The 21,952-nt window shown below is 48.6% G+C and overlaps 2 protein-coding genes across 4 annotated transcripts; one reads left to right on the forward strand and one right to left on the reverse strand.

Annotated features, from left to right (window-relative positions):
* The first annotated feature begins 722 nt into the window (after positions 1 to 722).
* Positions 723 to 14,830, forward strand: TMCO6 (transmembrane and coiled-coil domains 6). Of its 3 annotated transcripts, none has more exons than XM_054036650.1 (12): positions 723 to 1,057; positions 2,651 to 2,775; positions 3,078 to 3,187; positions 4,520 to 4,703; positions 6,651 to 6,755; positions 7,659 to 7,744; positions 8,643 to 8,759; positions 9,977 to 10,088; positions 10,209 to 10,389; positions 12,458 to 12,552; positions 13,908 to 14,075; positions 14,553 to 14,830. In XM_054036650.1, exons 1-12 carry the CDS (start codon positions 919 to 921, stop codon positions 14,721 to 14,723), a joined length of 1,593 nt encoding a protein of 530 aa, XP_053892625.1. In that variant the 5' UTR covers positions 723 to 918; the 3' UTR covers positions 14,724 to 14,830. The 3 variants fall into 3 exon arrangements, with proteins under 3 accessions (XP_053892625.1, XP_053892626.1, XP_053892627.1); XM_054036651.1 differs by having other exon boundaries at positions 725 to 969; XM_054036652.1 differs by lacking the exon at positions 2,651 to 2,775 and having other exon boundaries at positions 726 to 969.
* A 376-nt stretch (positions 14,831 to 15,206) lies between these two features.
* On the reverse strand, positions 15,207 to 21,839 carry NDUFA2 (NADH:ubiquinone oxidoreductase subunit A2). The gene is made up of 3 exons (XM_054036653.1): positions 21,716 to 21,839; positions 17,781 to 17,887; positions 15,207 to 15,409 (listed from the first exon to the last, which is right to left on the reverse strand). Exons 1-3 carry the CDS (start codon positions 21,820 to 21,822, stop codon positions 15,318 to 15,320), a joined length of 306 nt encoding a protein of 101 aa, XP_053892628.1. The 5' UTR covers positions 21,823 to 21,839; the 3' UTR covers positions 15,207 to 15,317.
* Positions 21,840 to 21,952: the final 113 nt, after the last annotated feature.

The raw sequence follows: 21,952 nt of genomic DNA on the forward strand, positions 1-21,952 counted from the left end.
ATGTGTTCTCTGGTGAAGCCTCCTGATCTACATTCCCAGGGCTCCCCTGACCAACACAGTCAGGACCCACCATGTCCAGGGGTCCTGTCCCCTGACAACCCCTTCTGTGTTTCAAGGGAAACAAGGACAATTATATCGAAATACAGAGCAAAGGATAGTTTAAAGGGCCTCTCCTGCTCATCCAGGTAGTTTATCCACAGTAAAAATCCTCCGTCTAGCTCACAGGTCAGATCGTTAGCATGATTATTGCTAGAGAGAATGTATCTGACCAGTTGCTTCTTAGTGGCTCTTTGTTGCACAGGAGACGTGGGGATGTTTGGATCCAGGTACAGGACGTCTCTTGAAATACCGTTGTTCCCAACTGATACACCCCAGGGACAAACCCAAGGCCGCCAACCCCTCAGGATCCCCCCTTACTGTTACCCAACCCCAACACTAACACACGTGGGACCCCCAACTCCCTGGAGACTCGTCACTGATACACAGGACCCCAAAACATCCCGGGGACCCCCCCATACTGACATTTGGGGTCCCCCAATTTCTGGGGACTACCCTCACTGATACCTGGGACCTCTAGGGAACCCCCTCACTGAAACATGCAAGCCTCCCCCAGGCCCCTGGGACCCCCTCACAGTCTCCTCGGAACCCCCAGTTACCCCCTCACTGACTCCTTCCCGACTCTTCCGGGCCCCCCCAGCACCCGCGCCCCAATCTCCACAGAACCCGAGACCCTAGGCCTGCTGCGGACGCTCAGACCGGGGCCTCCCGTAGACGCAGCGCCGTGGCGGCTCGGGCCCGGCTCCCGGAAGTGCGCGGTTCCCTGCCGCCATCTTCCCCGCTGGAGCCGGCGGCGGCTCCTACCCGCCGCCTCGGCCGCGATCGGGATGTGGAGCCGGAGGAGCTGCCGGTACCGGCCCGATGCCAGCGGCCTGGAGGAGCTGCGGGCCCGCCGGCGGGAGCAGGAGTCAGGTCCGGGCCCGACAGAGCCGCCGGGCCGAGGCCTTGGGAACCGGGCTGGGCCCTGCAGGAGCCAGTCTTGGGGGGAGCGGTTCTGGAGGTCCGAGCAGCTGGCTCGGTTTGGGGCAGTTGGCTCTGGATCCTTGTGTCTGGGGGGTCTTGGGAGGGGGATCTGGGCTGAGAGGAGTTGCTCCAGTTCTGGGAAGGGGGTTCAGATCCCTGGACTGAGCTCACTGCCAAGGACTGAGACACAGAGACACTCTTGGATCTAAGAACGAGGAGTACTTGTGGCACCTTAGAGACTAACAAATTTATTTGAGCAAGTCTCTAAGGTGCCACAAGTACTCCTCGTTCTTTTTGCTGATACAGACTAACACAGCTACCACTCTGAAACCTGTCACTCTTGGGTCTACTGCTCTGATCCGCAAGCTTGGGTCTGGAACAAAGCTCTTGAGCCCTGCAAAGGGGCCAAATCTGGTGTGATCTGAGCCATGCTACTGGGAAGTGGGGATGGGATGGGCCTTTGGGGAAGAGGTGTCCGTTCAGGGTAAGATCTAGTCTATTTGTTTCAATAATTGAGTCTGGGGTGGGGTCTTGTCCTCTTACTCCTCTCCCTTATTTCCCCCCCTGCCCCCTTAGGAATCATAGGTGGTTTGTTACTGGATTCTAGACCGTCTTGATATTGCAGCTGGTGGAGTCATTGATTCTCATTGGCTTGTTCGGGGAATAGGGTGACCAGACAGCAAGTGTGAAAAATCAGGACAGGGGCTGGGGGGTAATAGGCGCCTATATAAGACAAAGCCCCAAATATCAGGACTGTCCCTATAAAATCGGGACATCTGGTCACCCTATCGGGGAATAGTGCAACAAAGCCCGCTTTTATGCTAGGTTTTGATTTGTCCATAGAATGGAAGCTGTCATGGCTCCACTTCCTACATTATCACACTACTCCCTCTCTCCCTGTCTCTGGTGGGTGCAGCAACTCCTTCTCTTCGCAGTCCCAAAAGATTCAGTTCTTGTGCCTCTCCTGCTTCCTTGTCTACCTTCTCTAGCTCAACTTTGACACTGATGATACTCAGCTATATTTCCTCATAGAGCTTTATTGAATTCTCTCATGACTTGATCAGGTAAACTGGTGGCTTCATCTCAGCATCTTTCACCTGCATGTCTCAAAGTCAGAAGATGCCTCTGCTGCATCTTCAAACACACCTCCATCTCCTCTGTTTTCCTTTTTGGTTCAGATCTTCCCCAAACTTTTTTTCCCCACTTATGCCTAGTGGCCTTTTACTACCCCATAACACTCTCCATGTATTTCACTGCCTCAGCTCCACCTCTGCTTCAACTCGTCATCCAGGCCATCGTCACCTCTTGCTTTGACTTGCAGCTCCCAAATCTATGGCCAACGTAAGACCTACCTCTCCAAACTCCATTGTGTGCAGATTATTTATTTATTTATTTGTAATAAATCTGTGTAAAATCACCTATGCCATTGTCTAGATGTTTTTCCCATAAATTCCCATCATTTATGGGAAAAACATCTAGACACAGCATAGGTGATTTTACAGTCACAGAAAGAGACAAACAGCAGTTTCTCCTCACCCCAAAAAAGAGCAGTGTTTTGGGTGGGATGAAAACTTGTCTTGAGCTGGAAAGCTGTGTTGTTGTCAGTAATCAGAGGTTGGTTTGTTTGCAGCTCTGAGGAAGGCCCGGAGGCAGCAGCAGTTGGTCAGTAAGAGACTTCTGCGGGAAGACAGCCTGGTGAATGGAGATGGGCAGGCTGGAGTGGAGATAGCAGTAGAACCTCTGTCTGAGCAGGAGGTGAAGGGTTTATACCATTTGTCCCTGGTTCTAGGTATTCACTGCAATGTCTTTCACTGGCCCTAGCCTTTGTTAATAATACTAATAATGATATTACGTTTATACAGCTGGTTGGATTCCAAAGTGTTTTACAAACTGCTAGATAAGCTTTAGTTGTAGCACCTAGGTGCCAGGGTTAGTATCAATCCCTTTGGAAAAGTGCCATGGCATCTTGAATGACCATAAGTGATCATGCCTTTAGGCTTGTGATTTTTACCCTGGAGCTGTGCTTGACATCCACTCAGCTGTTTGTTTTTCACCAGATTTTGCAGCTGCTGAGGGATGTCCAGAGGGGAACAGAGGAGAGGAAGAAATTGTTGAGTCGCCTTCGACAGGGACTGCAGCACAAAGAGACGCAGCAGAAATTTGTCAGGTTAGCCAGTCTGTGCTTCCATGCTATGCCCAGCCCCAGGCATGGCTAGTCTGTGTTCATAAAGGCTCCAGCTAGCAGTGGGCCTCTCCGGTAGTGGCCATTGCAAGGACATGGCTGTGGATCCACTTAGGGCTTGTCTTCACTTACATTTTATAGCACTCTAACTTGCTGGCTCAGGGGGGTGAAAAATCACCCCCTGAGCGCAGCAAGTCTGAGCGCTTTAAAGTGCTAGTGTAGACAGGCTCCGAGTGCTGGGAGCTAATCCCCTTGTGGAGGTGGATTACCAGGAGTGGTGGGAGAGCTCTCTCCCAGCGCTCGCACGCGACCACACTCGCACTTCAAAGCGCTGCCCAGGGAGCGTTCCCACGGCAGCGCTTTGAAGTTTCCAGTGTAGACATACCCTTAGATGGGGATGGGCCCACATATCCTCTGTAGCAGGGATCGGTGTGGCTATTTCTGTGATGTGGGTAATTTTGCTATGGTTGGGAGTGTGGCTCAGGTATCTGCATTAGAAAATGTCTCCATCCCTTTCTTTTCTGTGACCACTTCCTTTTCCCACTGAGAGAAGAGCTCATGTTATGTGGGCCAGTGCCCTTGACAGCCTGGCCTGAATGCCTTTGTGCTCTGCTGGGTTGCGGATGAGGCTGAGCTTGGAAAGTCCCATTGGAACAGAGAGGGTTTTGGGGGAAAGCTGGATGTAGCTGCTCTAGACTGACAAAAGGAGGCTTGAGAGCTTGCAGGACTTGACTCTACCTGATTTTGATCAGGGAAATATATTGCAAAGGATTCCTACAAGGCTCTTCACTGTGCTCGAGAGAGCTGTGTGCTGTACTCTCCTGTCTGCGTGGTTTGCTTGAGACTTCATTCTGCTCATGTTCTTATAGGGAGAGCTGTCCGGCTTTGCAGTTCCCTTGTGGCTGGTCAGGGACAGCTTTGTTAGGCTCTCTGCCATGCCACATAGTGGTGGCAAAATGACTTCAGAAGGCAGCAAATTTGGCTGCTCAAAGACAGGAAAGGTGGGGGGGGGAGGAAAAAGAGGAAATATTGTAAAAGAAGTGGGACAAAGTCAATATCCAAACACTGGGCCAAATCCAGCCCTGTGTAACTGCAGCGAAGTCAGAGCTGTGAGAGCAGGAATTAACCTGGCCCTTTCAAGTCAAGTGGTCTGAGGAATGGCTGGGCCAGCCCATGAACTGGGCAGGTTTTTAGTGCCTGGTTCCTGAGAGACAACTTGCCCTCCCAACCCTGGGAGGTCAGGGTGGGAGGAGTGTGTGTGTGTTTTGGGGAAGGGGGGGCAGCAGAAAGAAACAATGTCCCATTTTGCTTTTACAGGTTGGAGGGCAGCATGCGGGTCCTAATCGGGCTCTTCACCAGCAGCTTGGCCAACGTACAGATGGAGGCAGCTCGCTGTCTGCACGAACTCTCACACTCCTGTGACCCTGCTGTGGCTGAGGCGTGTTTGCCAGCAACCTCCTATCTCCTGACCTATCTCTCAGGACACAGTGTAGAATTCACAGTAAGATGCAGGCCTGTGTTTCTTCATTGTTCTTGCATCTGCTGGACTTTCATTAGTGGTTGGACTTCTGAGATTGAGTGGCCAAAATATAGCCCATTGGCCAGATGCCGCCCACAAAGGTCTCCAATAGAGCCCTGCAGTTGCCCTCCTCTTCAGACAGAGCTACATCTTGTGGAGACTACAGGTGCCCCTTAATGCTCCCGTCAATGGCCTGGCTTCCTGGCTGAAGGTAGAACAGTGACCCTGTAGGCTTTGTGGGATGCATCTCTACAAAGGATAAAAGAGAACTGCTTGACACAATGTATTCAGACTTTCAAAAGGCTTTTGACAAAGCCCTTCATAAGAGGCTACTAAACAAGCTAAATAATCAGGGGTAAAAGGCAAAGCATTGTTGTGGATCAAAAATGGGCTAAATGACAGGAAATGAAGAGTAGGAATAAATGGTCAGTTTTCATGATGGCAAAGATTGACAGCCGAGTGCCTCATGGTTCCATGTTAGGTCTGATGTGGTTTAATATATTTATTAATGCACTGGAAAGGGGGGTGAACAGTGATGTTGCAAAATTTGCAGGTGACACAAAGCTATTGAGGTTAGTCAAGTCCCGATAAAACTGTGTGGGACTTAACCAAGCTAGGTGATTGGCAACACAAGGCAGGTGAAGAGCAGTGCGGATAAAGGCAAAGTAATGCATTTTGGAGGGGAAAATGTATACTACTCACACATCTCACAGGGGTCTAAATTAACCAGCAGCTCAGGAAAGGGACAGACAGTGCAATGAAGACAGCTAGTGAATGTGTAGCTGCAGTGCAAAAAGCAAGCAGGATGTTACAATGTAGAAGGAGTGGGATAGAGAATAATCCAGAAAATAATCTGTCGTTATAGAAATGAATGGTACGGCCTTAGCTGGAGACTGTATGCAGAACTGGCCCCTCATTTCAAAAAGTATGTAGCAGAATAAGAGGAGCTCAGAGAAGGGCGATGAGAATGCTTATGTGCTGGAAAAACTCTCCTGTGAAGAGAGATTGGAATGACTGTGATTGTTACTTTAGAGAGGAGACAAATAAGAGGGAACAAGATAAAAATCTATAAAAGAATGAATGGTTTAAAGAAGGGAGATTGGGGACTTTGTTCTCCCTGTCTCATAACACAAGAACAAGGGGACACTTAGTGAAACTGAATTAAAGGTGGCAAATTCCAAACTGAGAAAGGAAATACTTCTTCACTCTGTGTGTAATCAGACTGTGCAACTCACTGCCACAGGATGTCATTGTGACCAGGAAACCAATAAGATTCAAAGAGGGTTTGGACAGTCATATGGCTAACAAGAATGTCCAAAGTTAATGCAAACAAAGTCTTGGAAGGGATAAAAAACCCACTAACTCTTCAGTCTCTAACTATTGTGGGTTGAAGTGAGACCTTCATATGGGACAGATTGTCCCACATCTACCTCCCTATTTGCCCCTTCCTCTGAATCATCAAGTCTGAAGCATCTGGCACTGGGTACTGTCAGTGATAGGAGGTTGGATTAAATGGACCTTGAGTCTGACCCATCTGGCAATCCCTGTGTTCCTATATTGCAGAGGAGGTTAGCTACACCTTGCTCCAGCAAGTATGTCCTTTGGGTTCTTGTTGTTGCTAGTATGACCCTCAGATGGACTAAATATGTGTGCCTATGTCTAGCTAGCCAAGAGCCTCCTGCACAAGCAGGGAAAGCTGTGCTAGGTAAAGCGACTCAGTTAGCATTAGATTCTCTGGCTCTGCTAGTCCTGGAAATCACATCTCTCTTGCCATTAGTGCAGCATCCATGCATCTCAAGGTGCTGTTTGTTGCTCTCTAGTGGCAATAGCTCCCTAATGCCAGTAGGGGGCACTCTCATCTGGTTGGACTGGCAGGGCACTTATGGCACATAGGGAGCGTAACTGTGGTCCCCTACATCTGTGTTTTAGGAGCTGTGTTTGTACACGCTGGGGAACTTGGCAGTGGAGAGTGACGCAGTGAGGAAGCAGCTTTTACCTCAAGGCATTATTCCAGCCCTAGCATCCTGTATCCAGGTGAGTGACCCAGCTAGCCTATCTCCGGCTCTTCCTACGAGCCTTGCCAAGCAGGAGGGGGTATTTCCCTGCGTTCTTGAACTAGTGGCTTAGTGTAGTCACTAAGAGCTTGTATGAATGGCACAGCATCGCTTCCTGTCACAGGGCAGGCCGTGTGCAGAGGGCACTCTGCAGAGAGCTGAGCCCAGTTGCGGGAGCAGCTGGGCATACGCCGTGTGCACTGCCATATACAATTTTAATTTCCTGAGGTAACATTCTGATGGTGGCTGACATGGTTTTTGTGCTCTTCCTGGCTAGATCGCTCTGTCTCTTAATCACAAGCAATCACAGGCATGTCTGCCTTGTGAGCTTTCTGGGGGTCCTGGAGACTCAGAGGAATGGCTTGGCCATCACATGTACGTATTTGAAACTAGCTCCCTCTGCATGGAACTGCTGCGAGACCAAGTTCAGCCTCTCTGCTTTACATTGAGTTATTTTGTAGGCACCATCCTTCCCCCTTTCACTGCTGACTCCTGATGGGTTTGTTCTAAAAAACCAACGAGGACTCCTCGTTGTTTTTGTGGATACAGACTAACATGGCTACCCCTCTGATACTTGGAAAAAGAAGAACAGGAGTACTTGTGGCACCTTAGAGACTAACAAATTTATTAGAGCATAAGCTTTCGTGGACTACAGCCCACTTCTTCGGATGCATACCGAAGAAGTGGGCTGTAGTCTTCGGATGCATCCGAAGAAGTGGGCTGTAGTCCACGAAAGCTTATGCTCTAATAAATTTGTTAGTCTCTAAGGTGCCACAAGTACTCCTGTTCTTCTTTTTGTGGATACAGACGAACATGGCTGCTACTCTGAAATCTGATACTTGGGTTTGTTCTAGTGGCTCAGCCTTGTGCTCTTTGATTTCAGTCCCCTCATGTGGCAGTGCTGGAAGGCCTGGGCTACGTCCTGTCGCAGCTCCTGCAGGCCAGGGAAGCTCCCACCAAGATCATACCGTAAGCATCACTTCCTCACCTTCCATCTGGACAGGCCACGTGGCTGAGCACGGCATTTGCATGCCAGGGTCAGTTAGCATCCTCCTGGCACGTTATCTCTGTGACGTTAATATGGTGGAGCAGAACCCTGGCAAGGACACTGAGGTTTTGTACAGATTAGGACACTTTTCCCTGACCCCTCAGCTAATCAGCTTTCAGTAACCGTAAGGGTCTGCATGAAACCAAGGGGGCCAACAGAGAAATACGCTGGATGCTTCTTCCTATTGATCTTAGTGCTGCTGAAAGGAATTGGCTTGACAGCCCTGGAGACTGAGGCCATCTACCCATGTATTCTAGCATGGGCAGCATCAGTGCAAGCCGCCCCCACAACAACCTGCTGAGGTTCCTCTGCATTGGCCGGGAAGGACTGTGTCTAGGGATGAGGCGAGTTGAGGCTCCAAGGCCTCTCTGCAGAGCCTGCTAATGAGGGGGTTGATTAGTGCCAGCTGTGAGGTTGTGGATTCTAGATGCTTGACCCCCGCCCCCCACAGGAACTGGACTGACACCCCCGACTCCTTTCATGTTATTAGAGTTCTGGCCTCGTTGACAAACAGGAATATCCTGGTACATATTTACCAACAGATCTCACATCTCCCCTCACCTGATGGAACCTGCCCAGTTCTCTGAGCATTGCCTTGGTGGGCATGTTTTCTGGGTCTGTCCTCCGTTGGTGGAGTCTCTCCCCTTTGGGGCTTTGGAAGCACACTGAGGGTGTTAAACCCGAACAGCTCTGGGGAGAGCGGTACAGTTACCCTCAGACAGCCCGGGCTTTTGCCCCACATATGGCAGTGTTGCTTGTACTCCTGCTTAATCCCTCTTTAAAATCCATGTTTCTCTTAACTCTCCTTTCTGGCCCCAGCTTGGTTCTGGACTCGGTTCTCCCCCAGCACATGCTTCAATTGGTTAGCTCCAACCTGGAGCTGGGAATGGGAGTCGCCGTGGAGTTTGCTTGGTGTCTTCATTACATTGTGTGTAGGTAAATGCATTTAGTACTTACTGTATAGCTCCCCAAAGCTGCCTGGGGCTTTCCAGACCCATGGAAGAAGGCAGGATCCCGACCCCCGGCGTTTGGGAACAGAAAGAGCTGCTCCTAGTATCCTTAGCCAGTTGCTTTAGGTCAGAGGCTACCTCACTCTGTGTAACCCTCTCTCAGTCCTTTGGGGAGACCTCGGAGGGAGAGCTGAGTGTCATGGGGGGTTGTCCCTTGTGTGTGCATGGCTCTATCCACTGTGGTTGGGACCCATCAGTTCTCAACCCCATTATTGGCCTCAGTTTGTGGGATTGCTGAGGACAGGTTGGCAGCGACCCTGGGAGGGTTTCACCCAGTGTGGGGTGTGGGTCACCTGCCAGCGTTCTCTGGGTATATCTCACTTAATCATTTCCCTGCCATTGTGGAGGCCTTGGGCACTGGTGCACCTTAGTCCCTCCTGTTCTCTGCCTGTGGCACATAATAGTAGAGTCTCCTGGGGACTAATTTCGGCTGCTGGGTTCAGTGTGGGGATGGCCTGTGGTATTCAGGGTTAGACTAGATGGTCTGGTGGTCCCTGCTGGCCTTGTACTCAATGGCACACCCAGTCTCATGTTATTGTCATTGAACTAGAGACTGTTCCTATCCCAGTGATTCTGCAGCTCTATGAAGCGGTCCTCTCCTTTGAGCTTCCTATCCTCCACCTGTCTGCCCTCATGGCCCAGGCCCACCAGGTGCATGTAATCTTGGAGCTGTTGCTTTTGTAATCTGTTGCCTGGGGTTGGTCTGAGATGAGGCTCTTGCCCCGTCCTCCTCCTGGCTTTCCTCGCTGCAATCCGTGATCTTGGGTTGCACTGTCACATGACAGCTTGCCACACTTGGCGAATTCTATCTTGCAAAGGGAAGCGCAGTGTGAAGCGTGGATACCCCCAGACAGCTATAACCCTCTGTTTCCACATGCTTTTCCCTTTCTGAAACATTCCCCTTTTAGGCTGAAATGTTCCACAGTTAGCTGCTGCCCTCAGGGGACCTGCTCTATAGAATCAGAGCAAAACCCCTTCTGTCAATTTCAACTTGAGAGAGGGTGAAACAACGCGACCCCCAGTCTTTTAGCTGAGGCTCCAGCCAAACCAGCTGGTGCACGGACATGAGCAGGCTGAGTGGTGGCTGGTTTTGGGTTCGCACCTTAAATTCACTGTTCCTGTAATGTTCCTTTCCCTTCATAGCCATGTGAACAACACGCTGTTAATCTCCCAGGGGATCGTGTCAACCCTGGTGCTGCTCTTGCTAGAACTGGCTTCCGTGAGGTCAAAAGCAGCTACTGAGGGCCTGGAGTTGGTAAGTAGAGGCTGTAGAGGGCCTTGGCTAATCAGCAGTGCCATGCTCCAAACCCCTGCTGTCTGAAGCATTACTGTGCATGAGGGGGAATGCCCCATGCTGCTGTTCTTACCGTTTCAGCTTATCTGTCCCGTGCTGCGGTGTCTCAGCAACCTGCTTGCGGAGGATGAGACAGAGGGCTGCAAAGTGCAGATCCAGGATGAGCGCCTCTTGGTGGCTTTGTTTCTCTTCATGCAGTACTTCCTCCAGCAGCACCCGTTCCTAGTGCAGGAGTGTCTCTGGCTTCTCAACAACCTCACAGGTGATTTTCCCATGCACCCTGGCTGGGCATAGCACCTAATGGGAATTCTCCTAGAACTTGCTACAGGAATAGAGTGACTAACATAGCTAATGGCTGGGGTTTCTGGGACTTGCCTCAAATCAAAGTCAGGGAGACTCACATTTTTAGTAGATGACCTCTGAGAAGGGACAGAGCTCCAAAGAGACCTTGAAACAGAACCTGTGGTGCTGCTACAGCTCATCATTGGGCTAGGACTAGACTCATGCAGGAAGGGCATGCCAGAGTTTTAATTTGGGGAGACACAAGATAACACACCCATAGGCAGAACAGAAAACACAGGTGTTAATCTTAGTACCCACTTCATCATCCCAGTGCTCCCATGTTCTCGAGTTCCTCTTCTTGGCCACTCAGAAGTTCATCCATCTCCGACATGTTCTGGGTGGTATGCTTGATATGAGACAGCATGGCGCTCCCTTTCAATGTAGAGTGAGGATTCCATTGCAGCTGCTAAAATTTCTTACTGTCTCTAATCTTCCATGCCCAGCTGTGCTGATATTGATACTTTCACAACATCCCCCATCCTAGTGCAATGAGCACACACACATATCAGACACATAGATGAACATGATAATAACATGGTTTTTGTAAAGGAAAATCATGCCTCACCACTCTATGAGAATTCTTTGAGGAAGTCAACAAGCATGTGAAAAAGGGTGATCCAGGTGGACTTTGAGAAAGCCTTTGACAAGGTCCCACACCATGGACTCTTAGGCGAAGTAAGCAGTCATGGGATAAAAGGGAAGATCCTCTCACGGATCAGTAACTGGTTAAAAGATAGGAAACAAAGGGTAGGAAGAAATGGTCAGTTTTCACAGTGGAAAGAGATAAACTGCAGGCTCCACCAAGGATTTGTACTGGGACCAGTTCTATTCAACATATTCATAAATGATCTAGAAATGGGGGTAAACAGTGAGGTGGCAAAGTTTGAAAATGATACAAAATTACTCAAGATAGCTAAGTCCAAAGCTGACTGTGAGGAGTTACAAAGGGATCTTACAAAATGAGGTGACTGGGGGGAAAAATGGCAGATGAAATTCAGTATTGATATGTGCAAAGTAATGCACACTGGAAAAAATAATCCCAACTACACATACAAAATGAGGGGTCTAAATTAGCTGGTTAACCACTCAAGAAAGATCTTGGAGTCATCATGGATAGTTCTCTGAAAACATCAGCTCAGTGTGCAGCAGCAGTCAAAAATTCTAACAATAGGGAATCATTAGGAAGGGGATAGATAAGAAGACAGAAAATACCATGCCATTATATAAATTCATGTATACACACCCCTTGAATATTGTGTGCAGTTCTGATTGCCCCAGAATTGGAAACTGTACAGAGAATGGCAACAGAAATGATTAGGGGTATAGAACAGTTTCCACATGAGGAGCTTAGAAAAGAGATGAGTAAGGAGACTACGATAGAAGTCTATAAAATCATGACTGATGTGGAGAAAGTTAATAGGGCAATTTATTTATGCCTTTATAACACACAAGAATTGGGGATCACCCAATTAAATGAATAGGCAGCAGGTTTAAAACAAACATAAGGAAGCACTTCTTCACACAACACACAGTCAGTCTGTGGAACTCATTGCTAGGGGATGTTGTGAAGGCCAAAAGTATAACGGGGCTCAAAAAGGAATTAGATAGATTCATGAAGGATAGGTCCATCAATGGCTATTAGCCAGGATTGTCAGGAATGCAACCCCATGCTCTGGGTGTCCCTAAACCTCTGACTGCCAGAAGCTGGGACCAGATGACAGGAGATGGAGCACTCAATTTCCTGTTCTGTTCATTTGTTCTGAAACACCTGGTATTGGCCACTGTTGGAAGACAGGATACTGGGCTAACTGGATCATTGGTCTGACCCCAGATGGCCATTCTTACGTAGAGTCTCTCCTTATATATAGCAGCAAACCCTCCACTTCTCTACCTCAGTCAGTGCATGCTCCTGCGTGCCTCGTCTGGAAGGCCCTTTCTCAGTAATCTGTTTGGGTTTCCTTAATACCTTTGTCTCCTGATCTTCCCAGCTGATGAGCCCATCTTCTGCTCTGCTGTGCTCACGATGGACCTGCTCCCAGCCCTCCTGCAGCTCTTGTCCTGTTCCCGGATGGTGACCCTGCTGGTAGGGAATCTCTCACTATATGGGTTATTGTGTTATTTAGAGCAGTCAGTTTTCTGGGCCTCTGGTGACAGGTAAAAGCCACTGGAAGGGATTGTGCTCCTGTGGTTGGCCCCTGTATGTGGGAGGTACATATGTATATCCGAGGTTTTATCAGCCCACGATGAAGGTGAGATAAGTACCCACGCCTCACCTGGTTAATTTACCTTGGTCCTATTTGTTTCTTTTTAAAGACAGTCCCCTCCCCCATTCCTTATTAGACTCTGTATTCATGCCTGCTTATGGAGGCTCTGACTGCATCCTGCCCTGAGAGGGTTTGGAGCCCATTGAAATGCTCATCCCCATCCCAACTTGTGTGTCATCATGGGAGGAGTTGGCAGAATATGAGGGGAGCTGCCTGCCCAGGTTCTAGTCTCCTAATATGCTAGTGGACAACAAGCCATCCCAGTAGACAGTCTAGTGCCTTCTTGCTCTAAAGGGGACTGGTCCAGCTGAGATCAGCCACTGAACTTCCTCCAGTAGGAAAGCTAGTGTAAACCAACTGAAAGATGCTTCAAAATCCAAGCAGTGAAAGAGGAATGCACCCTAATGCAGTGCAGATAAAAGGAGCAGCCAGGATCTAGTGCTGCCAGTACTCGGGCTTGGAGGCAGTCAGTTCAAAAGTAGTACATGTGAAGGGATTTTTAAGAAAGCACTTTCAAAGCGTCTTGAACGCCAACAGGAGCTGCTGCATACTCTGCCTTTCCAGCAGTCTCAGTGAGGGAAAGGCCTGGATCAACCTGTGCTTAAACAGAGAAAACCTGAACTAGTAGCTAGCTATTGCCCTGCGCTAGTGTGTTCTGCTGGCAGGAGACTGCCATGGCTCCCCACCAAGCCTGCAGGGAGCTAACCCTCAGGCCTTTGTGCAATCCAGCCTGGCAGGCAGCTCCAGCACAGAGTGATTGTGGGCACAGGAATGCCTGCAGGTGTACCAAGCCCCATGCTAAGCACAAGTAGACTCCACATGGCCTCAGCAGGGTTGTCACCTGCTCAGAAAGCTCATCTCGCCCTGCCCTAGAGCCATGCAGACAACAGCAGGGGAGTGGGGTTCTAGCATGCCAATCTCCACCTTTGAAGGTTTGCTGTACTGCAGGGCCGTCTCCTTCGAGGGGTGACAGCATTTCCTGCTTCTTTCCATGTCCTCCCAGGAGGTGGTTACCCAGACTGCACCATCCTGTGGCAGGGAGACATACAGGACTGTGACAGCTGGTTGGTTCTAGTCAATATAAAACTTGTGACCAACCTCAGTAACGTCATTTCCGTGGGTGTCAGTTACTGAGCCATGCAGCTTGGGATACTCATGCCAGCTCCCTCTCTAGGCTCTGACTGTGCTGTGTAACATTGCCGAGAAAGGCCCTGCCTACTGCTACCAGCTGCACCAGAAGGCTGTGCTGCCCTCGCTGCTCAGCACCCTTGCTCTTTCCGATGCCCAGGTGGTGGGCCAGAGTCTAGAGCTGCTACATCTCCTCTTCCTGCACCTGCCAGAGGTAGGGCTCAGCTAAGGCCTCCAGTTTCCCTGCATTGTGCAATGGCTGGGGAACTACGGTGGTAAACTAACAGCTACCACCTAACCTGAGCAGGGGAATTAAGAGGCTATGCTGTGGAAAGGTGCCAGGGGGAACCCTGCTCCCTCAAGGTCTCTCTGTATCTAAAGAGCAGCAAGAGCACAGTCCATGGGAACTTTGCTGTGCCTCAACCCACAGCTGCAGGGACTGATCACCTCAGGGTTCTAAAATGGGGATAAGCTGAAACTGTTAAGTCAACTATTAGTCTGAGCATTTCACGTAGGTCCTGGGGCAGGAGGTGCATTAGAAATTAATCCTTCAGCCCCTTTCCCAAGAATCAGGCATGATGGGTTCTATGATAGAGACCATGGAGAACTAGATCCACTCATCCCATGTGGGCTGCTCAGCTGCCTTCATTAGGCTGGGCCTAGCTCTAATCTGCTGTCTGTCCTGGAACAGGCTGCTGACGACTTTCTCAGCCAAGCAGGACTGCAGGCCCTAGAACAGCACCAGGACAACCCCCAACTCCAGGAGCGAGTGAGGGCACTCAGTGAGACATACCTCCAGCCAGCTGCAGTCTCTCTGATCTCCTGTGCCAGTGCCTCAGCTGCTGTACTGCCCTCCTCCTAGACCACACTGCATCCACTCCTGCTTCCCTTCCCATTTGCACTAATTCTATCCCATGGACTTTGTACATTGAGAAGTTATTTTGGAATTTAATAAACTTTTACATTGTGCCCTCTGCTGTCATAGTGTGAAGCCAAGCCCTAATAGGACAGTGCCAGCTGATTTTACTGCCCCCCCAGATGTCTGGAAAGTCTATGGGATGGCTCCCTAGAGAATGGCAGCCATAACAAGCCCATAGACTGCCAGAGGTTAGCTCACCCTTCTCCATAAAGGTACCCTCCCTCCAGCACAGCAAGCTGCTCACATGACTGCTCAGGTAGGGAACAGAGATAGGTCTCAACTGAGTAGAAGGGAAGTGGCTAAATCCTGGACAAGAGGTGAATGTACCTCAGTGGATTTGCTCCCTCTTCAGTGCCCCCCACCCTATGTGGGAGGATGAGGAGCTACCTCCCAGCTTAGCATCTCTTTTAGAACAGACTCTCAAAGCACTTTGTCAGACATGCTTTTATATGCGATTAATAAGTTACAATTACAGCTTCTCCATTAAACCCATTCAGGCAAGGCCTCCAGCACATGCAGGTTCAGTTCTCTTTGTCTTCATGTTTTGCTGTGAACAACGTTCTCCAGGGCCTTGGCCACTTGATCCACATTGAGATTATTCAGTGGCACGCAACTCTCTCTGCCGAACTCTGGGGGGCGGGGGGGGGGGGTGAGAGAGAGAGAGGGAGAGAGAGAAAAAATTAGATGAAGAGGACACCTTGTTCCCTTCCCCCAGGAGAGGCAGTGCTGGATTTAGTCCCTAGTGCCTTGGCCAGTCTCATAAGTGTAGGTTTTGACAAGCTGATCAACTGACCCCTTATTATTTGACCATGGTCAAATATTCTAACAGGAATACCTGATGTAGGTGACGGCTGACTTTTGTGACTGCATGATGGAGCCATTCCTTCATTTTTTAAACTTAATTTCATTGTGTTTTGCATTTATCTGAGTTAAAATAACTCAGTTAAGTACATTGTTTTTTGTAGTTAGGCATAAGTGGCTAAGGCAAAGCCTATTGCAGACCATAGAACAGTAACAAAAGAGTAAGACTAACAAATTAGGGCTCTAAAATATTTGACCAGTTATTTTTAGACCGGTCAGATACCCAACTCGAGTGTTCTATAGCACGGGGCTTCTTCTCTTTCCTTTAGATTATCCCATAACCTCTCTGTAAAGAGCCTTCCCCAGACTCGGCTTAACTGTTCCCCTTTCTGTTTCTTAGTTATAACCCTCCTCTTCCTCCTTGGTGTTCATACTCAAACATTTGCAGATTTTTTTCCCCTCCCTTCTAGTTTTTGCTCATCTGAACTCTGCATGTTTCCTTGTAAGTCAGCCCCACCCCCACGAATGGCTATGCAGATTGTCTCACTGGCTAGCCCCCAGAAGCAAGGAAGAGACAGCCTACTACCCCAAGGTGTGAGGGACACTTGTATTGAAGGCAGAGCAGACTTGTGTTTTCATTTTTAGCTGCAGCCTGTTCATCTCAGAGTCCTGACTAAGGCTTGGGGAAAAGCTGTTTGAAAAGATTGGTTACTGCACTGACTGCCATTTGGCACTGCAGCTCTTCTTCTCGGTTCTCAAGGAGCCTCCATCATAAGAGTTCTGCACACTAACTAAATGTCGCAAATCAGAAAAGCAACATTTCCTGTGGTAGTCTTCAGAATCCCCCCATTCTCATGGTTTAGTAAGAGAATAAGTCTGCTTCTGATTCCACCACTAATTATTTTTTTAAAATTCCAACCAGAGTTCATGGCTAATCCTCAGTGGGTCAGTTTTAGCTTGAAAGTAGTTGTGAGCCTCACTAGCTTTTTACAAATATAGCTACAAAGGGGACAGCCACACAGCAAAATCCAAAACCCTGTGGCAGCTAGTCTCAAAGCCGGCTCATCTGATTCAAGTTTGCACCACAGGGCTAAAAATAGCAGCAAGGAAGTTCTTACTCAGGCTGGAGACTGGGCTTGGAGACTCTCCCCGCTTTGCTGGGTTTCGGAGTTCAGGTTGCTGCCCATAGCGTGAGCCCAAAGCAAGAATTTTCTGTTGCAAGCATTCAGCCTGCAGTCAAGCATGTTTGTGTCTGCGTAACAACTCTGTGCATTTAAAGCGACAGACCACTCTTCCAGTTTAGCTACACGGGGAGAAGTCTGTCTATTGTGAGTGTGCAGCACATTTTACTCATTTAAACACTTTTTTTTAAAAGGAAAAATCTGTTCATTTCACAGGCTACCATTACATTTAAGGCTTCACAGAGACACTTCTGCATCAGACAAAGCATTCTAGTGTTAAGAGGGTCACACAATTTTATTTACTCTTTTTTTTTAAACTTACTTTCTGATAGAGCCCTGTTTAGACAGTATGTCCTGAATGCTTTTTAGAACATTCCTTTAAGAAGTGGAAAGTTTTTCCTGTTCGCTTGGTGTTTATAAGGGTCTGTCTAGCTAGGGATAATTACTATAGACTAGGGAAACAATGAAACCGATTATACAAATAAGTAAAACTGGGGAAAAAAATAGAAACCTAGCAAAAAATATCCAGCTTTGTTACAGGAATTTTAGATGGGGTAACAACAGTAGGTACAAAGTTTTAAGCGGACTTCTAATTTTCAAATTGACTATCCCTTTAAAGATTCACACCACAAAGTTCACTTAGCCCCACTGTGCAGATGCATAGACACATACACACACACACCATTCAGAATCACTGTTTAAGCAGCTGAACTGGTAGGGCAGAGCACCGCTGCAAGTACCCCGCTTTCTGAATTTCCTAACGAGTTCAGACTCAGACATTAGGCAGTTTTTAGCCTTTATTTTGTACAGTGCCTCTTTTTTTTTTTGCCCTTTCCCAAACCAAGCAGGTTCTAGCCTCATCTCTCCACATATGGAAACTCCTCCTTGATGTGTAATTTGCACTTCTCTTTCCTGGATTGTGAGCAGTTTATTGCTGAATTTCTAGTTTGATACAGACCCCAGTGTTCTTGTCAAACTCTGAGCTAATGACATTGACCAGGGCTCCTTCCCAACTCACCGTATCGAGCCCAGAGCTTAGGCTGCACATCAGAGCACTCCCGAATCAGGATGGGGAAATCCGGGTTTGCCTTCTTCAGAGTCACGTAGTGCTGTTCAATGAAGTCTCTGTCAAAAACAGAGCTAATTAAAGCTCTGTGTCATTTCCAAGTACAATTACGTCAAACTAAAGAGAAATAAGTAGTTTTCTCTACTGGGGTCTCAGAAGTGTTATATGCACCTGGCCCTTCCAAAGCATCCACAGCCTCTGGAAGCAGGCAGTAGAGAGGACCACAGTCTACGGAAGGGTACAGTAATGAACATCTTGTCTGTACACCAATTTCACCCCAGCTCTGCTCCCTCTTGCACAGCTCAGCAGTCCTGTGGATCTCACCAGGGCTATGTGAAGCGTAGGACAAGCGTTACAGAGAAACAGGACATGTCAAAAAACAACAGTAATACTAGTAGTGTTCTTACACAGGATCCCCATTCTACTTTATACTTGAATCAAGCCACAAACAGTATTGCCCTTTGAGCTCAGCCTGAGTGAACAGTCCCCTATCATAACAGTGCCTGGAGAATTCTCTCTGGCATATACAGTGGGACTCAAGCAGGAAGGTGTGGAAATTGCTCAGAGAAGCAATTTGTACCTACCTCCCTCTTGCAGGGTGGAAGCTGTGAAAGGGGAGACTCAAAACAACACAGCCTTTCGCTGAGATTTAAACATTTACAAACACATCAGTCCATGCGGTCCAGGAGCATCTTTTAACCACTGACCCATATTACTATCAGAGCACCTACAGGACACTGTGTCCACCCAGGGTACCTAGACAGGCCTCTCACCTACATTCACACCAAGACCCATCTCCATGACATCACCCTCCCTGTCCTAAGTGAGCATGCCATTATTATTGCAGTTATTAGGAGTCTTGGAGGTTTATAGGCTTTAGGCACATTAACAACAACAAAAAAAATCTAGTTACTCTCACTTAGCTGAGCTAGTGAGAGTCAAAAAACAGCTCCCTAGATATAATCCCTACCCCAAGGACAAGCCTAGAAAAATAGGCCTTACAATACACGCAGGAGTCAATAAGTCTAGGGAGTGAGAGCTCAACCCCCGGCCCCTGATCTATGCATGCATCACCCCCACAATTCATAGGGGTGCTGTCCAAATTGCACACAGCCCAGAACCATCTCTCCAGTAAAATCCAATCAAGTGATGCTTTGCAGTAGCAAGTAATCACTATTAGTTTATTTGAGATATGACATCCACTCTGGCTCACTCAGCCAGCCTTTGGGAAAGCTGAACAACTGTACTATTACAAGTCAAATGTAAAAACTCAACTTGTGTCATCCCCACAGTGACTATACTGCAACTCACCAGCAATGCCCTCGGAGGAGGAAACTGCCCCATGGCCAGGTTGTTCCATAACTGCCTGCTTTGGGGTACCTGCGTCTCACTCTGCAATCTCCAGTACTAGCCACTCCAGAAGAGAGATTGTGGAGTGGCCAGAACACTCACTTGGTCTGATATAGTCATATTTAGGGTCCTGTCTTTGATTATTGGCAGGGAGAAGTGATTTACCACCATGGGGAGTTTCTGTGCAATGCCGAGACTGAGGCAGACTGAAGGTCGAGAGGAAACCTGTAGATTACAAATACTGCCCAATCAGTCTTTGCCACCCTCACCATCTCAATTACCTTCCCTGTCAGGGTATCGGTGTGGGGTGACCATATGTCCAGTTTTGGACGTGACAGTCCCTTTTTTAAGCCCTGTTCCGGCCGTCCCAACTTTTCTGGCAAAAGTGGACATTTGTCCCATTTGCTCTTGCCAGCTGATCAAGTTGGAAAGAGCAGAAGGGACAAATGCACATTTTGTCAAAGTGGAGAGCCGAGGAGGGTGAGCAGGGATGCCAGGCCCGCGGACTGGGGGAGGCAGGGCTCAGGTGAGAGGCAGACAGGGCTCGAGCAAGCATTTCAGGCCAGCCTCATGCGGGGAAGAGGGGCAGGGCTTGGGTCAACCCCATGGAAGAAGGCAGAAGCCCTCGGGCTAGCCCCATGCAGCGTCCCGTTTTCCCTTTGGGAAATATGGTCATGTAGGCAGAACCCAACTGCAGCTGATCAGGGACGACCAGGTCCCGGTTTTCAGGGTGGCTCCAGACATCTCACTGGACGTGTGGCTGCCCATTGTCTCCCTGCTGCCATGTGCTCCCCTGTCTGTCTCGATCCGCCTGGTGTCTCCTGGTTTATGACTATAAGATCTGTGGGGCAGGGACCCATCTCTTTGAGGGGGCAGTGCAGCACCAGGCACACTGGGGTCCTGCTCCCTGCCAGTGTAGTGTGAAAAATTGCTATCAGTCTTAATTTGCTACCAATAGCAGTTACTGATATTAAACTGCTATCTGACAATCTGCTACTGGAACAGGGATAGCAAATTCTAACCAATAGCAGTTACTGATAAGTAAGGTTGTCCTTACTTTCTGACTTGTCCCAATTTGCTAAAACTTGACAGTGATGTGGGATGGAAGCATAAAGTCTTCGGCTTCCAAACGACCCTGCCTGGTGTACATATGTATTAATTACCTCTTAATTAAAGGAGGTCATTTAAACATCATTTGTTTTGCAGCTTCATTTACTGTGCTAGCAAAACATAGCAAGTGCAATACTAGAAACACAGGTTCAGAGGAGTAGCCGTGTTGTTGTTTTTGCTGATACAGACAGAGGAGTCCTTGTGGCTCCTTAGAGACTAACAAATTTATTTGAGCATAAGCTTTCATGGGCTATAATCGACTTCATCAGATGCATGGATTGAAAAATACAGTAGGCAGATATAAATATACAGCACATGAAAAGATGGGAGTTGCCTTACCAAGTAGGGGGTCTGTGCTAACGAGGCCAATTCAATCAGGGTGGATGTGGCCTATTCCCAACAGTTGACAAGAAGGTGTGAGTATCAACAGAGGGAAAATTACTTTTTGTAGTAACCCAGCCACCCCAGTCTTTATTGAGGCCTAATTTGATGGTGGCAAGTTTGCAAATTAATTCCAACTCTGCAGTTTCTCATTTAAGTCTATTTTTGAAGGGTTTTTTTGGTTGGGGAATAGCCACTTTTAAGTCTGTTATTGAGTGTCCAGGGAGACTGAAACACAGATGTCGTTGCTAAAACTACTAGCAATTACTTACTTATACATATTTTCAATGAGTATTATTAAAATATAAATTAAATAGCTCAATGACCTGCATCTACACAATAACAAAGGTAAATGATGAAGCACTAAGAGTAATTCAGGGAATCCCAGCAGCAGATAAGACAAATTTGTGAATTGCTATGAGATTTTATGCAATCAGATACACTGATAAGGGATTCTTCTTTCTGGGGATATATGTAAAATATTTCGCTAAATCAAATCTCCTGCAGCACCTCAATAGGTTAGGAGCTGCTGTGGCTGGACATTGGGATGCCTGTGCCTTTAAGAACCCAGCCCTGGGAAGCCTATGCTGAGATGTACTGTCCTGTGGGAGGGGAAATGAAAAAGGCCCTCTGCCCCCTCCCCATTTTTGTAAACACTGCTGTCTCAGTCCAGTAACTGTTACCCCCTCTGCCCCGCTCCCCCCCCCCATTTTGCCCTTCAGCCCTTATCTTACCCCTGCGTCCAACTGCTTGAACCTCCCGACCAGTCAATTTTCACCCTCTGCTCACCCGTCCTCCAATTTGCCCCTGTAAAAAGCACTCCGCAGAATCTGAGGCCAAGTAAGGGCAGGGTGAAGGGCAATGGCTTCAGCAGACGTTACTAAGCATACTCAGCAAATTAAGACAAAGAGCCGTTTTTCACACTATACCGACGCGAGGACGATGGTGACGGTAACTAGGAGATCCCCAGTGTCCCATTGGGAGGGAGGCGCTGCTGCCCGTCCAAGGATCTCGGCCCCCGCCCAGCCCTCCCGAGGTGCCCGCACCTGGTGCCCTGGCTGCCCGGCGAGCGCTGACACAGGTGGATCCGAAGCTCCTTGAGGCTCCGGCCCAGACCGCTCCCGATACTCCGCACAGCCGCTGCCGCCGCCATCTCCCCAGTGTACTGCCCCCTTCCTAGCCAATCCCATAGCCGGCAGGAAGGGGAGGCCCGAAGCATAATACGGGACTCAGCCAATCAAAACACGCTTCGAACCTCATCAGCCAATCCGTAGGCGGCTGTG

Source organism: Malaclemys terrapin, chromosome 8, assembly GCF_027887155.1.
Source record: "Malaclemys terrapin pileata isolate rMalTer1 chromosome 8, rMalTer1.hap1, whole genome shotgun sequence".
In the NCBI taxonomy this organism is placed as follows: Eukaryota; Metazoa; Chordata; order Testudines; family Emydidae; genus Malaclemys; species Malaclemys terrapin.

What these genes read in the sequence shown, in the direction of transcription:
- NDUFA2 (XM_054036653.1), bottom strand. Translation starts at nt 21,822, where the DNA reads ATGGCGGCGGCAGCGGCTGTGCGGAGTATCGGGAGCGGTCTGGGCCGG. An exon ending in CCGGGCAGCCAGGGCACCAG is followed by an intron (nt 17,888 to 21,715) that starts GTGCGGGCACCT and finishes TGTTTTTGACAG; the next exon opens with AGACTTCATTGAACAGCACT. An exon ending in TAAGCTCTGGGCTCGATACG is followed by an intron (nt 15,410 to 17,780) that starts GTGAGTTGGGAA and finishes CCCGCCCCCCAG; the next exon opens with AGTTCGGCAGAGAGAGTTGC.
- TMCO6 (XM_054036650.1), top strand. Translation starts at nt 919, where the DNA reads ATGCCAGCGGCCTGGAGGAGCTGCGGGCCCGCCGGCGGGAGCAGGAGT. An exon ending in GCTTCTCAACAACCTCACAG is followed by an intron (nt 10,390 to 12,457) that starts GTGATTTTCCCA and finishes TGATCTTCCCAG; the next exon opens with CTGATGAGCCCATCTTCTGC. An exon ending in CCCGGATGGTGACCCTGCTG is followed by an intron (nt 12,553 to 13,907) that starts GTAGGGAATCTC and finishes CTCCCTCTCTAG; the next exon opens with GCTCTGACTGTGCTGTGTAA.